Raw genomic sequence first — 25426 nt, 5'->3', positions numbered from 1 at the left:
AAATTTACTTACATTACTCTAATAATCCAACTGAACTAAGATACCCAAGAAGTACAGAAAAGCATTTTTGCCCACCAGTCTTTCCATTTGCCAACCTCCCTTAAACTGAGTAATAATAAACAGAGTAATAACACTTGTCATTGGTTTATTCATTCACTCATCCAAAATATATTCATTGTGTTCCTGTAATATCAACAGAAATTCAACTGGATTCCATTACTGGACACCTAATTACTTGGGGAGAAGAAAGAGAATTTCTCTCTACTAATTCATCCCCGCTTCTTTTTTTAATATGTGGCTCTTTTTGACTTTCTAAGCTTTTGGAGGAAGTGGAGGACAGTTTGGACATCCACTTGGGTATTTATCTCTTGGGATTAGATGTCCCTTGACTCTTACTTGGGACCGTTGTCCTTAGAGGGCTCAGGTTCTCAGCCAGAGTTCTTTGAACTACTAATATAGTCAATAATTGTGAGAGTGACATTAATAGCTTGTTACCATGGCTTCCTAGGTGGTGCTAGTGGTAAAGAACCTGTCTGCCAATTCAAAAGACCTAAGAGACATGGGTTCAATCCCTGGGTCAGGAAGATCCCCTGGAGAAGGAAATGGCAATCCACTCCAGTATTCTTGCTTGGAGAAGCCCCAAAGACAGAGGAGCCTGGCGGGCTACAGTCCATGGGTTCCCAAAGAGAGGGACATGACTGAAGCGATTGAGCATGCATGCATGTAAGCACTAGAAATGAGAGAAAATATAATTTTTTAATTGGAGTATAATTGCTTTACAGTGTCGTTAGTTTCTGCTGTACAACAAGTGAATCAGCTCTGTGTATACCTATACCCCCTCCCTCGTGGACCTCCCTCCCAGCACCGGCATCCCACTCCTCTAGGTCAACAGAGCACCGAGCTGCGTTCTCCGTGCCACACAGCAGCTTTCCTCTGGCTGTTTTACACATGGTGGTGTGTGCGCTGTTAGTGCTGCTCTCTCCGTTCGACCCGCTCTCCCCTTCCCCTCCTGCGCCCGCAGGTCCATTCTCTACATCTGCGTCTCAATTCTGCCCTGGAAATAGGTTCAGCTGCACTTCACTCTGTGATCGACTCTAAGTCCGTTCGCATCTCTGCAAATAGAGCTTTTCTACTGCCTGGGTAAGCAACCTGAGTTGAGGCTCTTACCTCTCTGGAGCCTTATTTTCCTCACCTGTCAGGTAACCAGGTTGAACTCAAAATCCCCATGGTGTCCCTCGGCCTGTAATTCCTCGTGGCCTAGCCCTTCTGTTCCGCCATAGATTAGCGGCCATTCAATGTAACAAGAGCAACGCCTTGTGAAGAAATTGAGTTCTTGGGGTATCTGATCAAAAGCACTCCAGGGTAAATGAGCATGTGCTTGGGATAGTAATAAAATCAACAGCATTATTGACGGACCTGCCAGGGTGAAGAGATGTGGAAGAAGTGTCTTAAAGGAAGAAAAAAGGAGTAGGAGTAATTTCTCTCTCCCTTTCTTGCTGGTAAACAGTGTACAATTGAACGCTCTGGAGGTTCAGCAGAATCACTAACTTTCCGAGTCTGTTTTCCTCATAACCTTAATTTTTCCCATTCATTACATCAAAACTATATATATATATATATACATATATATATATATGGCAATATTAGAGCAAGCAGTTCATATCAGTTCATATCATCTTATGGTAAAAGTTATTGATAGTTTCACTGGGGGAATATTTGCACTTCATTTGCCTCTCTATAAATACCTTGAACCAGTCAAAGACGAAAGCCAAATGAATTGTCAGTGTCATCCTCTTCTATCTCATGTTTAGTGAGATTTAAAAATAATACGGTTAACATTTATGGAGGGTTCACTGTGTGAAGGATGACTGTAAAACGTCTGATCTATACTGAGGCACTTTTGAGAGTGTAAGCAGTGAGTACTATAAATGTTTAAGCCAGGAAGGAAAATTGGCACAGCCAGAATGTCCTTGGCCCACGGGACCATATGGTTCCCCCAACTAGGACCAGATACTCCGCTAAATCAGTTTAACTCGTGTAATCCCCATAATAATTTTTACATGGTTGCTATTATTGTTCTTCCCATTTGGTAACTGAAGAAACTGAGATTTATGTGGGTGATGTGACTCTAGGTCCAAAGCCTCAGCCCTGCTAGTTGCAATCTGAACCCGAGGTGTGACCCCAGAGTAGGTTGTTACCACCTAGCTAGGGGCTTTCCACAGTCATCTGACGTCTGCCAGGCGTGACACACACACACATCCCTGATTGTTTCGCCGTGGTAGGGGGAAACAGGTTTTTATGAAATATGTTCATTTGTGAGAAGGAACTTCTAAGTGTGTCAGAGAGTTCTAAGATCCAAAAACAGCATGATCACCTCTTTAGGCCTGTTTATATGACACGAGATGCTGAGTATCTCACTTTTTTAAAAAAACTGCTGTTTCTTGGAAAATGTGGACAAAAAAGTTCACGGAAGCTGTAGGAGAAGAGAACTTTCAATGTTGTTCGTATATATCAGGAAAAAATAATGCTTTTATTCATGTGTCATTAATCGATCCATTTTTTTAACTTCAAATATACTGTGTGTTGAGTGGAATGAGTAAGATGGATAAATCGATCATTTTACTGGTATCAAAGCAAGTATTGCTCCCTCTGAAATCTGTCATATTTGTTTTACGTCTGTTCCTGTTCTCTCTCCATTCCCACCCCCTGCCCTCCTCACAGAGTGAAGCTACACTTTATTTTGGACAACACTATCACACACATGATTGAGTCAACAATTTATGGCTTTTAAAAATAGGGATTTTGTCCTCTCTTAGGTTTATTGTTTATCATAATCATCTTTCAAGTGAAAAGGCTAATTTACTCTTTCTATAGGAATATTTTAAGCTTGATTATCATAATATTACAGCTGCCTGAAAAGGTCTAAAACGGGACATTGACCTTGAATGTTTTCTGCATTTAGCTCATGGTGCTTAACATTCAGGAAAGAATATAACTGCAACTCATTTATTAACATGTAATCTCAAAATGTTAACTATTGCTCTGGAAATACATGCCATGCAGATTATAGAAAGCTTGTAGAATATGAGAAAATGCACTTGGTATTTTACGGGGGTTAAGTATGTCAGAAATACAACACAACTAGAGCCAGTTTTCCCATTGGAGCTACTGTAGTTTATAATTTAATTTTTACTGACATTTCACCATGTATATGATTAGCTCGACAAAATGAAAGTGAAGTAATCCTGAATTAATTAAACAGAAACCGAATTGCCTCTGTTAGTTTCTCTGTCTTCCTTTGATTCTTTATTTTTTTCTCCCCACTTTCACAAACACACTGGGAAAAGAGTTTTGTGAATTCTGGAAGTGAGGTAATCACTCCCCAGAGAATGGGCTTTGTTTTACATGGACTTGGTAATTCGGGAATGGGATGGATATATAGGACAAGAGGTTTGTCAAAAGGAAAGGTTTTTATTAGTGCCTCTGTGGAAGCGATCACTTTCAGTAGAAATGATTGCTTCTTGCCAATCGAGACAATAATTTAAATATCAAAGCCTGTGCCCTAGAAATGAAAAGCAACAGAAAATGAGGTTTGATGAATGGATAGAGGTTTGGTGGTGATATAAAGTAGTCACACTGACTTCGAAAGGAGTCTTCACGTTCTCACTGGGAAGGTGTCTTCTTAAGCAGGGTTATAGCATAAAAGAAATCTCAAAGCACAAATGAAGAAGCAAGAGACACACAGCTCATGAGGTGGCAGAGGGGACCCTGGGGCCCAGGCCTCTGCTTGTCCTTCAGGCTGCTTTTTCCAGGGATGTTCCTTGTGGATTTTCTTTTGGAGTTAAAGATGGTCGTTTGAAAAAGTCTCAGAAAGATGGTAGTTTGTAAAAGTCTCAGTTTGCTTTTTGTAGTATATTATACTACACACAATATATCACAGACAGCAGGGAAGATGGTTCCAAAAGTTAAACAGATTTTCAAAGGTTTTATGATCTTGAGAAAGATCTGCAAAAGTAGATTGCAGGGCAATTTGAAAATCTAAATTTGCAATGCCTTGTTTAGTTTGAAATATTTAACAAATGGCAAACGCGTAATATAGAATCAAGATTTGCTGCAGAAAGAGTGTGGCAGCTATAAACATTTTCATACAGATGAGTCCTGTTAATTTTCAGAAAAGGAAGGTGGGGATGAAAAATAGCTATTAGCATGCAGTGATAGCAGGACTAAGCATTCTCCACACCTTCTAACATCATAAGAATTCACGGTTTCAGAAAATGATTCCGACTCAATACAGTAAAATGTCTGTTATAGACAACAGGAACCTACCTTTTGTTTCCGCTGAGTTTTGTTTGTTGCTGTTTCATTCTTTCAAGCAGAAATGAAGGGTATTTTCTGCTTAGCATCTGTGCTTTCGTTGGGGCCTAAGAATGAAGTTGTTTGGATATGAAACTGCATTGTTTAAAGAAGAGACTAAAACTGCGTGTGGATCCAGGGTCTGATGCCTAATAGACTGATGTTAACTAATTTGTTAATATTCTTTGCGAAACACTCATAGGGGTCCTTTTGTCTGGTTCCATTTATCCTGCTTTGCGTAGACTCCTTGTGGTAAGATTGTGAAGTGTATAGACTGGTGAGCAAATATATTTATTTATTCTGGGCTGGTGATCTGTCCATTTGTTTCATTTACCCCAAATCCTTTGTAGTTGAGATTCTTTAAAGCTTATGCTCAGTATTGCACATGGTATGTTTATTTCCTGTAATTATCCTCTTTCCTCCTTCAAGGTGAAAAAAAAAGTCTGTGACTAGGGAAGATTCTAGAGATGACTAAGCTGTGTGTTTATAAAACATTCTGGAAGCTGTCTCGCAAGTTTAGTGCAGTAGATATTATTTTAAATTTTAAATTAGTTAAGCTAGATTCAAGACAGTAGGTGTAATCTTAGGTCCTTGACTTGTAGAGGTGACACACTGATCCCTAGGGAAAATAAACCAGCTTTGCAAACTGGTTCAGAAAGCAGCTAGTTCAATGGACACTGCACCTTGCACAGATGAAATATAGCTAGTGAGCAATCTGTGGGGATCACGCGGTGCGTGTTTGGACGAGGACCTCTGTGAGCACAGAAAAAAGACTTACATATGAATATGAGTCTAAATATGTTTAAAAACAGACACCAGCAAAATCAAATGGTTCAGAATGGGTCAAATAAGTACCCTAGAAAAAATAAAGACATTCTAGGAAATAAAAGATAACTCTCAGGAAACATGGTGACTTAATGTCCATCGGTAAATTACTGACTACAAATCTTGTCTTTAAAAAGCCATTTCAAAGGAGTAATAAACAGGTTCTGTCACAGTATGATAATGCAAAGAAACTGAATAGAATACAGTATTCTGCACAGGTGCAAGAGCTGAATGTGCTGAGTATATTAAGATCCACTGAATACGTTAAGTGATTTTTATTTTTTTAAATGTCCCGGGACAAAATAAGAAGGGAAATTTTATTTGCTGTATCTCTTCTTTTAAAAATGTATACAACTGGATTAATTACTCTGAGAATTTTAATTTATTCACAGATTAAGATAGGAATCCTTGAATCAGATATTTTTTTCCTGTCTTTCTAAAGCAATATTAGTTTCCATATTTCTTTTATTGTATTTTTTAAAATCATGTTTCTTTTTCAAATGCCTTATTTATTTTTTAAATTATAAAATGATTACATGTCTCATTTTCAATTGAACAGACAAATCTCTTTTTTCTTTTTCCTCGGGTGTCTGCAGATTTCCTACATCTCAAAGCTCTTTTAATTCACTGCTCACCACCAAATTTACATCTTAATTGCAGAGTTCACATTTAACAATATAGACAGCATAATGCTACTGGTAATTAAGCTTTTACTACCTGCTTTTCTACAGTATTCTTAGGCATAGCTTTTGCTATGGGAGTTCTCCACTAGAAACTTGTATGCATTTAGACCACAAACAAAAGGCATCAGGCCCATATCTTTAGATATGGCTAAATACATGGCAAGGAAATTGCTTTCTTCTGTGGGGGAAACCAAATCATGTCTGTCATTTTTATATTCTGAATGTTAATGTGGCTGTTCTATTTTAAAGGCCTAGAAAAATTTGAGAGGGTGGAAGAAAGAGTTGAATTCTGATCTAGTGAATTGAACACAGACTGGATATATGAACTAATTTATTTTGATCTCAAAGATTAGACTATTTATATCATGTCAGACTTAATAGGAAAAGGGTTGGTAAGCAGTAGAGCTGAATCAAAATTTCGGGTCATAAGGTAGCAGTTATCTCTTTGCCATAAATAGCTGGTAGCTATTCCCATGTACATTTGCTAGTATAAAAAGAACCCGTATTTAAAAATAGGACTTAAGCAAACTCTTTGTTATATGGAAACTAAAATCAGGCTTATACACTATTAGAGAAAAAACACCCTTCTCTTCTTATATTCTGTCTTTAAAAAGCACTTCTGTTTGAAACTCCTGCTTATAATGACCAAACTGTGTGATGATTTACGAAATGTTTCTGAGTTGATTTTTTAAAGCATTCAGGGTGTGTTATGTATAACTGACAAATAGTAAACTACATTTTATTTGAAAGCTGATGTTCGGGGTAAAAATCATATGTATTTGTATATGTTTCCCAGTTTGGAAGCTTGTATTGAAATAAATGTATGACTAAGAACACTTTTAGTGCGCTGGTTAGCACTGCTTTCCCTACAGGAGAAAAAAAAAAAAATGCAGTCTTTATTTTGTCAAAATGCACTGAGACGTTTTCAATGCACTAGCTACCCAGCTGCCCTGTCTCCCACTCCTGAAACTGGAGGAGCCAATTTGTCCCGCAGTTGTTTATCTTTGTTTTGAAAAGCTATGCATTGTATATCTATAGGTAGAAAGAGGGGGAGCAGGTAAAGAAATATTTACACATATAATCTACATAGGCATTTTCGAAAATTGCATTGAGGCACTCTCCTCTTCTGTAGTGATGTAAAACTGCAATCCACCTCAGAGGACGATTCCCACTTCGCATATCCGAACAATTTAGAAGTCATATCTTGGATTTTTTTTTTTTTTTTAATACCCAGTCTAGATCAGAGAAACAGACGACAACACGATGACGGATCAATGAGAAAGTACAGCACTCAGTAAGCAGGAGCCCCCTCCCCGGTGGAATCAAACACAGACAACGCCAGGACAAACTTCATTCTCTACCTTCCGCAGAATCCTTTCCCAAATTAACTGAGAGTCTGCGTGAGTTCTTCTGGGCAAGGCAAAAAGAGATCTTGGGTGAGAAACCCAAGACAGATCCCTCCGGGGCTTGGAGGGTTAAATTAGTTAGGTTTCTTTTCTAGCTTCCCACGGGAGGAGAGAAAAGAGAAAAAAGAGCAAGCAAGCACGGGCCTAGCGCAGTATCTACTGGGAGCGTCCGGATCTCTGGTCCCCGCTCCCTTTTCTCTCGCGCTCAGTTTCTAGCCGGGTCGCGTCTCTGCACCCTTCGTACCTGCCTCGTTCCGCGGCTCCTCGCAGCCTCCCGTCGCCTCCCTCCTGATTGGGCAGCCGCCCCCCAATCGGCTGCGCGCCTGGGCCGGTGGGACTGCATATGTTAAGCTCTACTTCATATTAATAAGCTCCAATCGGGGCTTTAAGTCCTTGATTAGGAGAGTGTGAGAGCTCTGGTCCCAACTGGCTGTGCCTGTAGGCTTGTCACTAGGAGAACATTTGTGTTAATTGCACTGTGCTCTGTCAAGGAAACTTTGATTTATAGCGGGGGTACACAAATAATGGTTGCCGGTCGCACATGGATTCGGTAGAACTTTGCCTTCCTGAATCTTTTTCCCTGCACTACGAGGAAGAGTAGGTACCTTTTTCTTTGCTTTTTAAAACTCGTCGTGGGGGTGCGTGTGTGTGTGTGTGTGTGTGTGTGGCGGGGGGGTGTGGGGGGTGGACGGAGGGGATCGTGGCGCACTGATTCAGGTAATGTCTTGGGTATTTCGTGTGCACGAGTGCTTGTTTGTGTCTGTCTTGTGCCTTTTGTGTTGAGGGTGATCTCCTAATTCAGGAAGTCGAGAATTGTTCTCTGACTACAATGTTACCTTTGAGGCAAAGCTCAGTGACTGTCAGTAAAACAGCTGTGTGACAGTCACTTCTTATTCAGGTGCTAAGAATAGGCACTTGGCACAAATGCTTACTGAACTGTTAAAATGCATCTTTTACTAGGACCCATTTTCCCAAGGAAAGATGTTTTAAAATACAATATTCAAAATGATTTATACTATTGAGTGCCTCTTATGTATTTGCAGCTTGACAGATATTTTCAGCTCCCCGTCATTTCTTACCGCTCAGAGTTAGAGGCGAAATTGCACATTTACTAATTCTCCTTCAGAGAACAATTTAAAAACTAGCCCTATGCAAGCCGGGGCTAGAATAATGTTATTTGCATGGTTAGCATTAAGTCAGCACTTAACTGACAAATCAGTCCATTAAGTAACATGAGATTTTTCACACGCTATAAATATTTAAAGGGAGAAAAAAAAACTAAAGAAGAAACAGTAGTGACTTTTTAAATTTCTCCTTGAACAGACGACGCTGAGATTGTGGATTTGTTTCATGTATCATGTCCAGAAAATGCAGAAAAGTACTTTTGTCCTTAGATGCAGTTTCACTCGTATTTATGAATATCTTTATGTCCATGGAAATATACATATTTGTATTGCTCAGGGTGGGGGAGAAGTGAGTAGGGGGTAAAAGGAGTAAATTAGGCATTCTTGGGTAAAAATGAGTTAGGTCATAAACTTAATTTCAACCCACTGTTAAGATAAAATACTAGTTTATCATAGTAACTGTCACTGGTTCCTCTTTCTGTTGAGTCAGTTATATGGCTTTGCTTTCCCATTACAGGAATATCAACTGTTATAATTCTGAAAAGAGTGCTCTTGGCAAACAGTTCTCTCTAGATTGTGAAGAAAACATAAAACCCTCGAGAGGAGGAGGTCATGCATTATAGGTAGATGTCCACTAGCGGTCCTTAGTGACTGCATATTGCCTTGCTTTGTTTTTTTTTTTTTTTTTTGCCTTGCTTTGTAATTAAGCAAGAGATGAAAAGTGACTTGCAGTCTCAGTGGCTCCTCGTATGTTTGAGTGTGAGTGTGTGTGTATGCGTGTCTGTAGACGTGCTTGCATGCATACACACTCACACCAGGAATGTTAGCCCAGGGATGGACTTAGGAAGAACCGAAAGATTGGAAGGCAGTGCTTGCGTCAGTTGCAAACGCTACAAGGAAGAAACCTTAAATTGTGTGAAAATAAAAATGAAAAATAAACAAAGGTAGGACTGCCCACTCAAGTGGAGTTTGAAGGTTAGTACACCTGAGGCTGTAGCACTGGAGAATTTAATACACCTTCATGTCAGGAAGAATGCCTTATCCAAGCTCACCCAAGTCAGAACTTTTCTCTCATAAATAAATAAATAAACTTTAAAAATCTGCCTCCTGCCCCTAGCCTTCTTTGTAAAATAGTTTCCTTGAATTTAACTTCTTATGGCTAATTTGAATAATTAGTTTAGATAAGCCTCTTAAAGCAGATGCATTTAAATGAAATCAGGACACATGTCCTTTTGGCTTTGGCGCAAGATTCAAACTAGCTTTCTTTTTTGGCTCAATTAAAAGTCATCTTTAAAAAATACAGATTTATTGTTTGGTTGCAGCTCTGATGGTTACGTGGTTCACTGGACAGACAGAAAGATCTAATGCTTAGTAACGCATCTGCCTCTCTGTCTCAATTAATAAACCACAGAATTTATACATGCTATTAATATTCATAGTAATTGTGCTGGGTTAAACCCCATCACGTGTGTGTATACACAGAAATGAAACCAGAGTTGTGCAGTTTCAGAGGAGAATATTGGACAAGTTCTGCTGTGGAGGCTGTTGAAAAGATTCCTTCAATTTATTGACCACCATCAGGAGAGCCTAAAATGTTAACCTATAACTATGTTTTGTTTTTTTTTTTTTAATTTTGGGAAATGTGCCAGTGCATTAAAGAGCATAATACTTGAAAGCTTGTTTCACATTTAATAGCAGTAATAACTGATAGCATAAATAGATGAAAATAATATATCTGCTCATTTTGACATATGTGTCAGTCTAATCATTCTAAATGAGTGTGCTCATCACGCTTCTCTTTCAACCTCTGATTAAAATGTAACATTGACTACAGGATTATAGAGCGGACTTAATTTTACTGACTGTTTTAGCAGTTGTCACAGCTGTTGGAAGAAGGAAAGGCAATTGAAACACTCCAAAACAGGCAAGGCTAGGAGGGAACAGTTTAGTATTTGAATTTCAGCCTGATCATGAAAATCCAGACCTCAAAAATTAAGCAGATTTGTGTTTGTTTGTTTTTTTAATTCCTATTTGGAGCTATGCAAGTTTAATTGTGTAAGGTTTACTGTTTCTGCTTCAGGGTTTTGATTCTTTTCTCTGCCTCATCACTCCTTGTTAAAAGCTAAAGTAAATTGAAATACAACTATCCAAAAGTAATATTATAATGTCGAAATACATGGGATAAACATAGGCTGGAAGGGAAAATGTATACAATAACAACAACAACAAAAAGCCTACATCGGAGTGGAGGCAATTTTCTAAAAAAGATAGGAGCTTGCTGAAGTCACTTTAGATGTGATATTATTTGGGAACTATGAACAGACTGTTTAAGTTTATTTTTCAAAGAAAGAATACACTGCAGACATGGAGCTCATGTTACTTTTCTTCTTGTTTCTTCTCTATAAATCTGTTGAAAACACCTGCAGCCTTAAAGGTAGGGGATTTCAGATGATTTTTTTTGTAAATTGCTGGAAGTGACAAGTGGCTGCACTTCGGAGTGAATGTTCCTGAGCTGTAGAGTCTCGTAACCTTGCCCATCACATCCCTAAAGTGAACAGATTAATTCTGTTTCTCTAAAAATTAAATAACCACATATCCCAAACTACGTATAGTCGAAATATCCGGACAGTGTGAATTATGTAACCTATGATTTTCTCCTTGGAGTAAGCAAAAAAAAGTGTTCTGAGTTAAGAGAATCAGTGTTGAATGGGAGTGGTGAGTAAGTGCTGGACACCCGTGTCTCACTCGCCCTTTGTGTCAGTGCGTTTGTGTATTACCCTGTACACATTGGGTGGTAAGTTTAGAAATGCTCCTTGTGCAGAAAGGGCTGGGAATCAGCTTCCCATTTCCTGGTCAGAGGCAAGGGTGATGGTGTTGGCTGGTTCTTCCAGTGATGGTTTCTCATCTTAATGTGTTTATGGCACTGCTGCTTTATTTACTGAGCCTAGTGTGTTGCAGTGGTAATTAACCCATGTTATTAGCAAAGCCCTTGTGGATATCCATTAATTCTCTTGCATGGATGATCATTTTTCTAGTGTTTTCCCCCTAATACGGCATCATTGTTCTTTTTTTTTTTTTTTAATTCTAAATTGACGGCCTTTGATATATTTCTTTGATTTAATCTGACCTGTGATATATATTGGTCATCTTATAAAGAATGGTATTGTAATTCAGCTTTAAAAAATGCTAACAGAAGCCAGAGAAAAGATCTTTTTTTTTTTTTTTGCTGTTGTCCTTCTTTTCAAAGCAAAAAAGAAAATAAACATTTAGAAAGAAAATAATACAGGAAATTAGTTTTCATTCCGAATTTTCTAGATCTTAGAATTTGTGTTATTTTGTGTCTTTGAGGTCTTTGAATAATATTTTTACTGAGTTAAGAATAGTTTAGGCATTTTTGTAAAATATTGAGCCAGTAGAAAAATACTTGTGCTTCCTGTGCTAAAAAAAGATAAGGACCATCTCATTAGCCAGGCCATACTTTTGCAATTAATTTTAGGTCCATGGTGCTATTCATCAAAGGGGGCAGCTAACTTCTCTATGACTCTGTTTAACAATACTTTCACAATACCTCACTCCTGCAAGAACTACAGACAAAGAAGAAGCCGTTTTTTTGGAAGGTAGGCATAATGCCTAATCTCAAGTCCGTATCACTTGTGAAAAATTCCTCAACATTTTTCTTAGCCTAGTGACAAAACAAAATATTTCTTTGTTTGACTTCCTAAGTGCTGTTCGGCACTGAATGCTTTGCTTATGTTATTTCATAAAAATAAATCAAAATCTGTGCTTATGGTTGATACTTTGTCGTACAAGTGGCAGTTGATAGCCATGATTTCTGTGACAGCAATTAAAATCAAATAAACTTTTCAGAATCACCTGCCAAGAATTCACAAATAAGAGGAGAGCATTGAGGTATCTCAGTAGAAGTTTCAAGTCATTGCAGCAGATAAGCTCTGCTCTGAATTTTGCTTCATAGCAAATTCATGGAAGAGAGAAACAATACAATGTTGATCTGTTGTAAGTGCATTTGAGCTCCGGCCCTAGCCAGCTTTCTGGAGAAAATCTTTGATTGCCCTGGCCCAGTTTGTTCAGTTTTTATCTCTTTTACATCCACTGGCCTTGTATTAAATTGTCATTGTCCTAAAGCACATGAGATAGAAATGAATTGCTGTTTTCTACATTCTCTGACAGTGAAATATTTAGGTTCTCTTTCTCCAATCATACTTATATTTGTATTTGAGAGTCCGGGGATGACACCCAGCATCTCTGCCTCTTGACATTCTCTCTTACTGCATTTTGTATATTTTGCTGTTGATTATTATTTTCGTAGCCATGTGTATGGGATGTCCATGGTCTATCCCATTGTAAATAAATAGCTATGCATACGCTACTTTAAAATCCAAAGCAGTCTGTAGAATATACTACACACATGTGTGTGCATTTATGTGCATGTATAGTATGCAGGTGAAATACATATATAGACACGGGAAGAAGCATGTATTGTAGAATATAAGTGTGCTGCTGAGAGTGTTCTTGTGTATTTATATAATAAAGTGGATCTCAAGTGTTTTTCTAATCAGCTAGTGTCTAGTTAAATTTCCTAGGCATCATTTTAGCCTTGAATTAGTATTTCAGGTATTTACCAAGTCTGATTTTAAACTAAATTGGTTTAGCTGCTGTATAAATGACAGGTAACAGGTAACCTAATATATTAATCTGTTTCTGATTTTATACATTTTTAATTATCATTTTGAAATTCAGTATATAGAAATCATAAATAATTTGTAAAATAGGAAATAAGCCACTAGTATTAAGTACATAATTTAATGGTTTGGGCCCATATCCAAGAACCAGTTTTGAATTAGCTCTTAGCTACATTGTTTTCTCATATAGTTGGGTCTGATAAATATATCTTAATGAAAACATGATAGCTTTTAAATAAGTGCAAAATAAAAATTTCACTTATCTGACTATATAAATATGTCATTTTATTTTTTGCCAAAAGCAAATATAGAAAATTAATTATCATTATGTGCATATGAAAGACATCATAGATTTGTGAATTTTTGAATTTTATTCTCAGAGGTAAGTTTAAAGTCTGTGGTTTTGCTCAGTGAATCTGAGTGTTGAGAGAAAACATTTATCCAAATGCTGTTTCTATTCAAATTCTTGTTCTAATGCATATTTTGTTTAAATTCCTAGATTCATTTCCTACCTTTATATGTTTGTATAATACTTAAACAGATTTAATGTTTCTTGTTTTAAAAAATCCTGCTGTTTCTTTATGCCAATCCATCTGCTGAAAGTTAGCTCCTTTATTATCTGAGAGTGTTAAGTGACAGCCTTCTGCCTTTTGAAGGATTTACCTGGCATCTTCTTCTTGTTTCAAGTTCATTTTAGATTTCTACTGTCAAAGTCTGGGAAACCTAGCTGATAAAAATAATTTCCATTTAGTTATAACAAACACCCTTTCTCTTTACTTTTTCTTTACAGAAGTGCCAAATGTTTCTTTTTCTTTGATTTGGACACTATTTCTCAGTATTTTCCAAATGTATTTTCAAATCAACTATGCAAAACCATCAAATTGAGCAGATACAGATTGTATATGTGTTGTGTATGTATACCTTCAGGCACCTCCTTTTTTAATTTATAAAAAGCATTTTAAAATGTCTGGAAGAAGCTTGCTTTTTTATGTTTTGATTTTTTCAAATGTTTTGTCATTTTAATTGATGGCAATGCATGTATATTTATTTGGAAGATAACTCACTGAGGCAAAGCAATAAAAGAAAAAGTACAGTTTTAAATAAATTGGCTTCTCACTGGCCAATTAAAGTCTTATTTCAATATACTGACATAGATCTGTATGTGCATTTGAATATAAATATAGAACATGCAACACTAGCCATTAGAAATGCTGCCTCTGGCTATATGGAATTCTTTCACATAGTCTAATAAATGAAAACACTGGTTTTTGGCATTTAAAATCTATTAAAGAGTTATTTAAAGTGTTAAACTCATGGAGAGCCTATCGAAGATCAGATTGCATTGTAAAAAGAGAACTTGAAAGCAAATTTATATTTTGATTGTTAAAGGCAGTCTCTGTCATATACATTCCTCTGCTTTCTCACTTTGCTTTGAGTGAAACAAAATTGCATATATACTTTTCATCATTTTGATTGGAAGTACACATTATATATAATATGCTTTGGCAGCACTTACCTAGCCAAAGAAAGCAAATTAATACTAGGCATACGAAGGGCTGTCAGGCATATCACAGATGTGTCAATTTAACTTTGCTTCCTCATACACCTCTGCAAACAGTTGCCTAAGATGGTACTAAATAAAAGGGAAGCAACCAATAAATTCTCATATTGTATCAGAGATTGATGGCTAGTAGAACTGCAATGAAAACCAGCTTGTTTGCTTACTTCTCTTTAAAACTCTGTGGGACTACAGAAAGCATAGATAATAATGAGTTTTGTTCAAAAAAAGAAAAAGAGTAACTGAAGCTTGTTCAAATCTTTTTACTATCTTGGAAATAAAGGGATAATAATGGGGTTCATTGTTTTTAAAAAAAAGGTCCAAAGTAGTGAATCTTAGTTGCTCGTACGTGTGATGTATATAAAGTCTTTAACAAGTGGAGAACCAAAAGCCTTGTCAGTCCACTTTAAAGGGACATTTCTTTTTTTGTTGCATATTGCATACATTTTCTGAGAAAGAAAAAAAAATAAGGTATCTTGTGCTTTCATGTTTGTCTTGCTTCTTCAATAGGTTAAAAAAATGAAATTGAAAAAAGTAAATCAAGAACTTATGCACAGAAAATAGACAGAAGAACACTGAATTCTTTTTTTCTCCTCCATGATCAGAATTGTATTTTTGTATGTGAGATTTCCTTTTTCATGTACTCGAGGAAGATTTTATTCATTTGCAATGGCTTCTGAGAATTTAAACAAAAGACTCATTAAATAAATACATTTAGTTTCTTAATACAATGGGAGCTAAAATGTATGAAAAGATGTCCTTTTCAAGGCAGTTAGTAGGTTATTACCGTCTGTAGTTTTAAAAATTTATTTTGCTTTGAAAAAAATATCTAAAATTGTGTTCAGAGTGAGCAAAAATCGTGAGTCATATGAAAAATTATAGAGACAAAGGTACTTAAGAGAAAAATTCAAATGTGAGGTTGTTCAATCAATAGCTCTTTGCCCTCCATAATCCAAATTATCGTGGCACTTTAACTTCTCCAAAAAATCTAAGTTGCCTTGTTACATTGTATTCATTTTTCCCTAAATGAAAAAATACTCTATTAATGCTTTCTTTACAGCCATTGATCTATTAAAACAAATTAGATATTTTGGGGAGGACTGTTGTACCCATAACCAACAGTTCATGGCCAAAGAAAGAAAAAAATATATATGAGAAAGTGTCTGTATACAGTTGGTCCTGGGCCCTAAGAAATGACAGAAGCACCCCTTTTAGCCACAGACTTAAATGAGACCTGCCTCACCAGTCTTGGGATCATAGTGTCACAGATGGAAAGGCAACCATCAGCTGAATTGTACTGAACTGCACACTTGGCTAATTCATCTTATTGCTCTCCCCATCTGAGGAAAGGCTCATTCTGTTCTTGGAGTCTAGACAGAATCAGGAGTTGGGCTCAGGTGGGAGCATGTGGCTGCCTTTTTCTGTTCTCTCCTAGCCATTCAGCAAAAGGAAGTGAGGAGCAAATGGACCATTTATGCACCGAAGCCCAGGCAGAGATTCTTTCATGGGGTTAGGAATTTATTATTCAGTTGTTCAAATAAGTTTCATATTTCTCTTCTGTTCTAGAAATATCATTATTGTCTTTCATGCTCCGAAGAACTACCCAGAAATGATTAGGGATGTCTCTCGATTTGTATGAACCATGAACTCCTGAAAGCATTTTTTAACCAGGTAGAAATGGAGAGTGGATCATCTCCTTAGCTTAGTCTCTAGGATGGTTCTTTTTTGTAGCTGTATATGGGACTGTTCAGTTGGTTAATTCTGAAGAATGAGAAAAATGATGAGGTTAAACACTCAAATTGTATTTTTTGTATTTTTCTATTTCCTTATAGTGAACAAAACTTTAATGTCTAGAGCATTTATGAGGGTTTTAATGATTGGAAAATCTGTCCTGAGAATGTGGTCACCATATGTGACAGCCTTGCTTTCTATCTTGTCTTCGGTTTACGGGGTAAGTTCGGTGATACTATTGTCTTACTTTGCTTACATTATAGAACCTCTCTGCCCTACATTGAGATAAACTGAAATGTGGGGGCAATACGTGCTCAGTTCTTAGAAACTTTCCTGAACCCCCTCCATGTCAGCAGTATTTTCTTTTAAAATTGCTGTCTGTCTATTGATCTGTTTTGCTAAAAGATCATTTACTTTGGTCAAAGGTAAGTGCATGATTTTCATCCCGATTTGCACACACGGTACACTTTATCCCCCGCCCCCCCTCAAATTCCAAAGAGATTGCCTTCAACTATTCGCATTTGTTTTGCTTTTGTCTCTGTTTGTCGTGCATTCTAGTTGAGTGCTTTTATAGTGTTTTCTTGATTGTTGTCAGTTTGGGGTACTCGCTACTGACATTTTCGTTAAGTTAATGTCACAGCAGAAAAACCTACGGCCAACTGGAATGTGGCGACCGCGCGTGGAAGATACAACTTCTGTTTGATTGTGTGTAAATACAGTTAGTTAGTTGGGGGTTTATCAGATAGCTGGGCAGAAAGAGAGAGGAGCCGTACAAACTGTTTTCAGTAACTGTGCTGTTCATACACCTGATAAGATGGAGAGAGCTTTTCGAAATGCTGATAGGCTTTGAATAAGAAAAGAATAATCACTTCCACTGGCACCAGCTTATCGCGAATGAAGTAAAATGCCAACACTTTTACATTAGCGAAAGTAAATGTTTTAGACACTCTGGGCCTTTTTTTCATTCACGTTAAATAGTAGGAGTGCTTTTGAGTGTGTGCTGTAATGAATAGACGGATTTATTACCTGGACTAAATTACAGGTGAATGTGTTGATAAAGGAACCCTCAGCGCCAACAGCAGCTTCTTTGATAAGCACGTGCATCTAGGTGTACATTCTCTGGAGAAATTAACTCTTCCTTTTTCCACTCTGATTCCATTAGCCATCATTTCTGATCCTCAGAGATGCAGTTTTGTCCTGTGCCAGTCCCGTCTCCTTTTTACCAGCAGATGGATGACAGGCATTTGAAACGTAGCTACTCAGACTTGGAAAATGCTGGTGTGATCTCCGCAAGCTGGGGCATCTTTAAGTTTCTAAAGATTATGCTGAACCAGCTCACTCCTGTACAAGAAGTCTTATTCTTTCCCAAGAATGGAATGAGATTCATTATAAATTTAGGATACGTTAATGAGAAGATAAATGCATTTGGCCAAGTAGTTGTCCATTTTAAAGGGAAAAAAAAAAAACAACAAAGACATTGGTCTTGCTCTTCAATATAAACCATTAACTTCCCCGGTTTTCCCCCCTTCTCTTCTTTGTAATTTGACGCCTACAAATAATTTGGCGTATTCAGATTTGATAAATGATAGTGCAAGAGCCAGATTGATTGATTTTGGATTACTATTGATTACTCTCAATGAGATCACTGTGACACACTCGAATCAATAGTATTCGATTAAGCAAGGCACCACCGTTCCATACATCCAGGAGCAGTGGGGAATTCAGGAACAGAATGTTCACAAGCTGATAAATTGACAAAGCATTCAGCTTTAACTAGCCCTTTGTTCAGCACTAGATCCTTAAAATATATTTCATTGGAAAGTTCGTTTCTTTTTTGTAACCCTGGGCCTTTCTGTGCAAGAAAGGTCATCCGTTTAAGGTTTATTAAATTTTAACTCTAAACAACTGGGCTCCGTTTAGGTGTAAAATAAGTACTTAACTGCAGGCAACCTTCATGCTTTTGAGCCGTTGCTCAGAGGTTTCGTTCTTTGACGAAGATGTCAATTGTAAACATAAAAATGCATCACTGGCAATGCAATGGGGTAAGATTCAAACTGAAATAAAAACTTGTGCCCGAGGAAAGCGCTATCCTCCAACGAAGGTGGCCTCACTTTCTTCAGGAGTGGGCCAACTTAGGAGCAGCGCTGGAGGCGGAGGCAGGTAGTACACTGTGATCAATTGCTCGTGGCAGCTCCTCTTCCCCTTCTTATCTGAGGATATTCATCACATCGCCAATACTACATGCAAAACGCTAAAATATCACCTGACCTGAGAGCCGCCGCTGCTGCTGATATCCGCTGAAGTCTTTCTGTCTTGAGCAAACTTACAAAGCCACTGGGGGAGAAAAAAATCACCCGTGATTCAAGTCCTTTAGTTCAGAACATCAAAGCTGAGACTTGTCCATCTTTTTCCATCGTTCTGTCCTCTTGGCCCTTGGGATGAAGCTTTTGCTCTTTTGTTTTATGGGGTTGCCAAGTTGCTTCTCACAAGGCCAAGCCTTACAGGAAACACTCTATGGAATGAGTGGGTGGACTAATGAGCAAAACTTGATTTCCAGTGAAATTTTGATGGCTAAGGCTTGTGTACGCCAAATCTTAATAGGCTCAAGTCTTGAAATATACTTCGATAAAATCTCACTTTTGATAGTGATTAAAAACCAAAAATAGAGGTAGCTTTCTGAGGGAAAAGAAGAAGGAAAGTTATGAAATTTCCCAATCAAACTTTAAGGCTTTTTTGCATGAACGTAAGATAATAGGATTCTAATTAAATTAGGTTGAGCCGTATGAAATGGCCATTTTTCTAGGTCAAATATCAGCAATTTTGTGTGATTCCACATAATAATTGAATTTACTCCTATGCTGTTCATATCCCATAAACAAATTGAAAGTGACAACTATGTTTTCAGTGTTCGAATGGGCTGTGTCCGATGATGAAAAACACATGAATTCTGTCTGCAGTTTCGGCAAGTAGAGTATCGTTTTTTCGACAACTTTTTTTTTTCTTTAATACCAGTAGAGAGTTCCTAAGAACACTGTCTTACACAGACGGAAACAGTGTGCCTTCACCTGGCTTCTCACCTGTGGTAGCGTCTCTGATTCCGAGCATCCCTGTACATTTCTCAACTGCCGAGGAAGAGTATGGCGCCAACAGAGGAGCTAGGCTCGAGGACTGACTGCCCCCAAAGAGCACGTTGCTCGGGGCAGATAGTTGGAAAGCAAACTGGGAAGAAGCTGCCAGCGTCTCCAGTATGGCACCTGTACATCCATTCATTAATAGAACCTTAGTTTGCTAGTTAGCGCTTTGCATGCGTCCCCCCCAGAGAAGTATTAAAACTGTGCTCCATTAAATCTATGCACTGCTGTGGGTTAGGCAGACGTGTGGCTCCCTGAGTGCTGGCAGTGGAGCCCATGGGGCTTTATTGGCTGTGGCAGGCAGGAAAGGTGCTTCGGGAGATGTAATAAAATGATCCCAGAGTCTTTATTTGACACCACCCCCCCCCCACCCCCAGATGTGCGGCTCATCTCGGGGCTGCGCTGTGCCGGCCGGTAGGAGCTCTCTGTGCCCACCTGCGGGCAGAATCCGACTCCCAGATAGGAAGGAAATTGACTCTGTCTTTCGGTGGGTGGGAGGGGCTCTGGGACCACCGCTGGAAATGTCAGCAGAAAGTGCATCTTGACTTAGGGTCACATCAGGACTGGGTAAGTTTTTCTCGCTCTGGGTAAGCACATGACAGCTTACATCTTGTTTCCAGAGAGAGGGAGGGTGGGCATCGTTTACTGAAACTTGATTGAGCGAATGCCTCCGACTGGTCCCACTGTCAGCCTTGGAGTTTTCCTTTAGTAGTGCATTTCCCCCCTGTCTGTGGCACTGAATTTGATTTATCGCTGGTACTAAGATCAAAAAAGAAGTCATTCCTTTTGATGTTTGCTATTAGGCACATGCAGTGCAGGCTGGGGGGTGGGGGAGAACCGTCTTAGCATACAAGTCACTGTCCTGGTCAGCCGGTGGCCACGGATGGCAGAATATGTATTTTCTATCTGTTCATTTTGGGATATAAAATTCCATGAATAGAGAGGTGAGCAATAGGATATTTTAAGTGAATAATCGGTTTGTTTCAGGTACAGATTCTTTTGGTAAGGACATAGAGGGTGGCTGTCATGTACACCTGATTCTTGCAAGCTTTTTTTCTTTTTTTTGCATATATTGGCATTCATTTTACCAAAAGACATGAAAACACTGAGGACTATAGACAGACCAATGGGGTTTAGGCTTTCAAAAAAAAAAGAGCATTTGGTTGCATTTACTGTTGGGTGGCAAATTTGGGACATCGGAGACTTTATTTGCAAATGAGAGGAGAGATTTTGTGGGGTCCGCTTCTCATGTATTCAGGACCCTGGTCAGGCTTTGTTTCCAGCTCCGTCCAGTAGCTTTTGTCCGGCCTCTCAGTTGAGTGGGATTTCTCTGAGCAGCGTGAGCCTCAGCCCATCAGCAGGCTGCTAGTCAGCAGCAGGTGTGAACAACATAAAACAGGATTAACGCTGAACCAAAGTGTGTACTAAAAACAGAACCCCTGCCTTGCTTTGAAAAAGGACAGCAGGACTCGAAGAGAGAAGCCACTCTGGTCCTGTCCACTCCTTGTTTACTAAACAGTGTTCAAGGGCTATGCAAATAGTTCTGTGGAGGTTCCCAGAATGCATGCTAGAGATCATTTGCTCATTCTCTCTTTTTTAAACTCTACACTCAAAACTTGAAAATTCTTCTCAGATATTCAGCAAGAGGAAAAACCAAACAGAGCAAAAGTGGTCTGGGTAAATCTTGAACCAGGATTACAGGTGAATATTGCAAAGATACTGTCTTTACCTCAAATTTTAAGTTGCTAGTTATTTGATCGTTGTATTTCCTGCCTCTTAAGAATATGGTTGGTTGGTTGGTTTCTTCTAAGATTCTTTTTGTGTTAATTACATGACTCAGTGTCTATTTTCCCCTAGGCAGGTAGACCACAAATAAATAAGTAATTTCATTAGAGATCATAACCACTCTCCCTTCATTTTTTTCCCCAATCACTGCTACCTGCCTAGGAACAATAAAACTGACCAAGAAAGATCATAGTTAAAAATAAAAAAAGTCATAGTTAATATAGGGGACTGCATGAGTTTAACAAATTGGGCATTGCACTGAATTTATGTCATCTGAGGGACTTTGTCCATATTTTGTTTGGGAAAGAGAAAGGTGGCATATAAATATATGTTTCTGTTTAAATTATGCTAATTCTTGTATATACTGTGTATCAGGATAAAATTTGGATATCTATTTTTCTCTGTTAGGTTTCAACTAACTTGTACTTTGAAACTCTAAGACTTATTCACATCTAGAAAGGCATCTGAAATAAGGAAATAAATCAGAGAAATTGTGTTACATACACACACACATACACAAATACAGACACACATATGTACTAACTTTTTAAACACGGGCAAAGCAAATGTAGAAATTTTTGCATGTGTATATAATAGCATGACACTGATTTCTGATACTCCAAAAGTATGTTCAAATACAGGTGTTTATATAAGGTGCATCTGTTTTAGAATATCATATAGACTTTACTAAAAGAATAATTTTGCAGTGTCAGAAATCAAAATTTTAGTTATCATTCACTTTCAGCAGCATCTTATACCATACATTACCTGTATTTTCTCTTACATCCAATGCTTAAATTGTAATGACCCACTCATCACTCTTTGCTTATACTTACTACCTTTTAATTTTTTTAATAGCAGTTATTTTTTAGCTGAGACTTTGCTACTACTTTTATTTTAGAAATAATCTGGCCTGCCAGTTTAATTGTGGAAGTCTGAACAGACATTCAAATCACTATAAAATGTATAATTCTAAAAATTAATTTTACAGTTATTATCTTTACATTTTAATTTATTACCATCTGCCTTTTAATGTCTTTCTAAAAAATGTCCATTTCCTTCTGTTTAGTATTATTAAGTACCTTTGGTTATGTACATTAATTAGGTTATGGACAAATAGCTTAAGGAGAGTTAATAAAATCAAGTTTAGAAAATACCAGTTTAAAATTGATTTTTGAAGTGTATTTTTTATAGCCAACTCTCTGGTGTCCAATTGATTGCTTACAGTAGTTTCTCTTATTGCATCAAAAAAGATTACATTCATTCCTTTGCAATTTTTACAATCACTAATCAATTTAGTGCATTAAACTGCGTTTTCTTGATCATTCATTCCAAAATATTTGACCATGTATAGATCCTATCTGGGGCACAAAGTTCCTGAAATAAGTAATAAAAATATAAAGTCATCTTGAGTACATTAAAAAAAAAAACAAAAACATGTTTCAACTTATGCTTGGGTCAATCTTCAGAAAATGATTTCAGGAATTTAGGTAGCAGGGATTTTACATAAAACCTAAGTGAATTGAAACATCCATTCTGATTTTCTGATTTGGGCCCTGTAAAGCCAATAAGAAGCTAGCCCTCAAGAACACAAATCAGAAATGGTACATTTCAGTCCTAAATATTGCGAAAGTGTGATTGGGGTCTTGGAGCAGTCAACTCTGGTCCAGACTGCTTCCTTGTGAAGCCTTTGAAGCTTTGATCACCAAAGCTGCCATTACATCTTAAAATACTCTAAATGACTCGTGTATGGTTTGTTTCTTAGACTGGAAATGAGAGGGGGATAAAGTCTTTAAAAGATCAGGTAAGAATACATTTACCTGGTCATAGGAAAAGCAAAGAGGATGCATTTGAACGCTAGATTTGTGTAGTTGGACTGTGAGGGCAAAGTCTGAGTTAGTAAATTCATTCTAATCAAAGTAAATGACTATTGAAAGGTAATTTTTATAAGGAAACCTTGCCCTTAATCTTGAGATAATCTCACAGCTACTGTCTTTGTCCAGCAGTCTTGCAAAACTGCCCATCGCTGTTCCCCAAAGCCTGGGATTTCAATTTGCCCCAGGACTCAAAGATGGAATTCAAAGCAGTTTTCTGTCTTTACAGTCTCCCTTCAGTGAATGCATTTTATTAAAGTGTTTTATTTATTTATTTTTGGGAAGATACAGCTTGGTTTGCTTCAGGTCATTAAGATGATTCTCTTTCACATTTTTAGATGTTAATAATTAGATGATTAGTGAAGTTAGGTAATAAGATTTATATTGGCATCAGTTAAGTTTATAGAAGGATTAAAATCATGGTGTCATAGTACCATTGCCAATCTGAATATGCCAGAAATATCTCGGGAGAATTTTTGTCAAGTGTTTATGCTCAATTAAAATTTATACTCCATGTTACTGAGTGATTGTCTCATGATAGCTTGGCACCATGAGACTGCAAATTTCCAATTTCAAGTGATAGGCATTGCAGTTTTCTATAGGACTATAGAATTACAAACTTTGAAAGGGAAATACTGCACTTTTTGGAAATGACTCTTAAAGAAATATGAGACACAGAACTGTCTCAACTTGGGCACAGCTAATATTTTCTGCAACACTGAAAAGCTATAAAGATACAGTTTTGATCTCCACTGGATAGATGCAAAGGGCAGCTTACCTTTATACAAAGGCATGACAGACAGGAGCTGAGTCATCTCACCTACCTTTTCCCTTCATTTGTGTTTTTTTTTTGGCAAAGTATCTATGAGAATACATTTCTCCCTTATAGTTTCCCTGACTTTTCCGGTGTCCATCCCCTTGAATCCTCTCTTCTTCACTTGCTATGAAGCCGAGGTGGAATTTTAAAACGCAGGCATCCTTCTTTATCCCTAGTGCCAAAGTCCATCGCAAAATCTTCACCATAGTCTTAACAGACCCTCTCACAAAGCAACAGCGTAAAAATATCCAGGGTTGCTGGAGGTGGGGGGGCAGGGAGGAAGAGGGCAGCTGGTAATTGATGATTCCTCTAGGAATGCATGTCAGAGATTTGCCAGCGCCCCACTTCCACCCCACCCCCAAACTACACACCACTCAGTGTTCGGATGATGATAATGTACCTGGAAAGAAAGGCAGCCCATGCCGAAGCAAGCAGCATCAGACAGGGCGCCTTGCCATCTGCCCCACCTGCTGCATTCACGAGTCCATCTGGTGACTGCAATCGCTCATTGTAGGCCTCTTCTGAGGCACATTCGGGCTGAAAAGCAGGCAGTGTGAATTATTTAGGGAGCTAGTATAAATAAATAGAGGGAAAGGAGAAGAAGGGCTCCGGGAAGAATCTGTAAGAACCTCCTCCTGCTCCCTGAGCCCTGGGTGCTTTGGAATGTTCACACGAATGCAGGAAAGCATTTGATTTGCATAGAGATTTAGATGTATAGATCTTTGTGCAGATTACAAACCCAGGAGTTTATCTAGATTTAGATAGCAGAGCTCAGCCTATTTTGCACTGAAAATATGGCCAGCTTCAGGTAGGGAACCTTTGGGGACTTTTCAAGATAAGTGAAACTGATGAAATGTAATATTTTTAGGCACAGCTTTGGCAGAAATAAAACAACTCTGTCCTTTCTGAAACTGATGATTTTTGTGTGTGGTGGGGGAGGGGGAGGTGGGGAATAAAACATTCGACTTTTTAGTGAATCGTGATTTATACGTATTTTGTTTTGTTTTTCTACTAGGTAAAAACAGTTAGAAAAAGATTGATGTTAATTTTATTTGTATAGGTGGCCAGTCGAAAATCTTTTGGGTAATTGCTACATACAAAACCCTGTAACTGAATTCAGCATGTCCATTAATATAAACTAAATATGAAATGAAAGCTTTAACCATAGAAATCTGTATAGGACTGTGTGTTTGGGGTCTCAATAAACCACCTAGAAAGGCATGTTGTAGGAATTACCTGATGAGTGCAAAAACAAAATACTTAAAGAAATGGTAAACTGGAGTTAACGAAATCATTTATACTAAAATAAGGAAAGTTTAAACATAATGGTTTTAAAAGACTTCCTGGTATCTCACAAGATAGGCTCTACAGGCCTGACATTGTCATTGAAATCTAGGAAGATCTAGTCTGAATGAAAATGATTCTAAATGAAAGTCCAG

The 25426-nt window shown here is 37.9% G+C and overlaps 1 protein-coding gene across 5 annotated transcripts in view; it reads left to right on the top strand.

Annotated features, from left to right (window-relative positions):
- The window catches only part of ESRRG (estrogen related receptor gamma), a 695806-nt gene that overhangs the window by 442974 nt on the left and 227406 nt on the right, over positions 1 to 25426 (top strand). Inside the window, exon 1 of one of the 5 annotated variants that reach the window (XM_061382196.1) lies at positions 7646 to 7864. The exons of the other annotated variants lie outside the window; for them this stretch is intronic. Within the exon in view, the coding sequence (XP_061238180.1) occupies positions 7809 to 7864 (56 nt within the window). The 5' untranslated portion in view covers positions 7646 to 7808. Of the gene's footprint in view, positions 1 to 7645; positions 7865 to 25426 lie in introns of those variants that run through there. 5 annotated transcript variants of the gene reach the window in all.

Source organism: Bos javanicus, chromosome 16 (genome assembly GCF_032452875.1).
Source record: "Bos javanicus breed banteng chromosome 16, ARS-OSU_banteng_1.0, whole genome shotgun sequence".
NCBI lineage: Eukaryota > Metazoa > Chordata > Mammalia > Artiodactyla > Bovidae > Bos > Bos javanicus.
The sequence above is the reverse complement of the archived record's forward strand: the minus strand, read 5'-3'. Positions and strand labels throughout refer to the sequence as shown.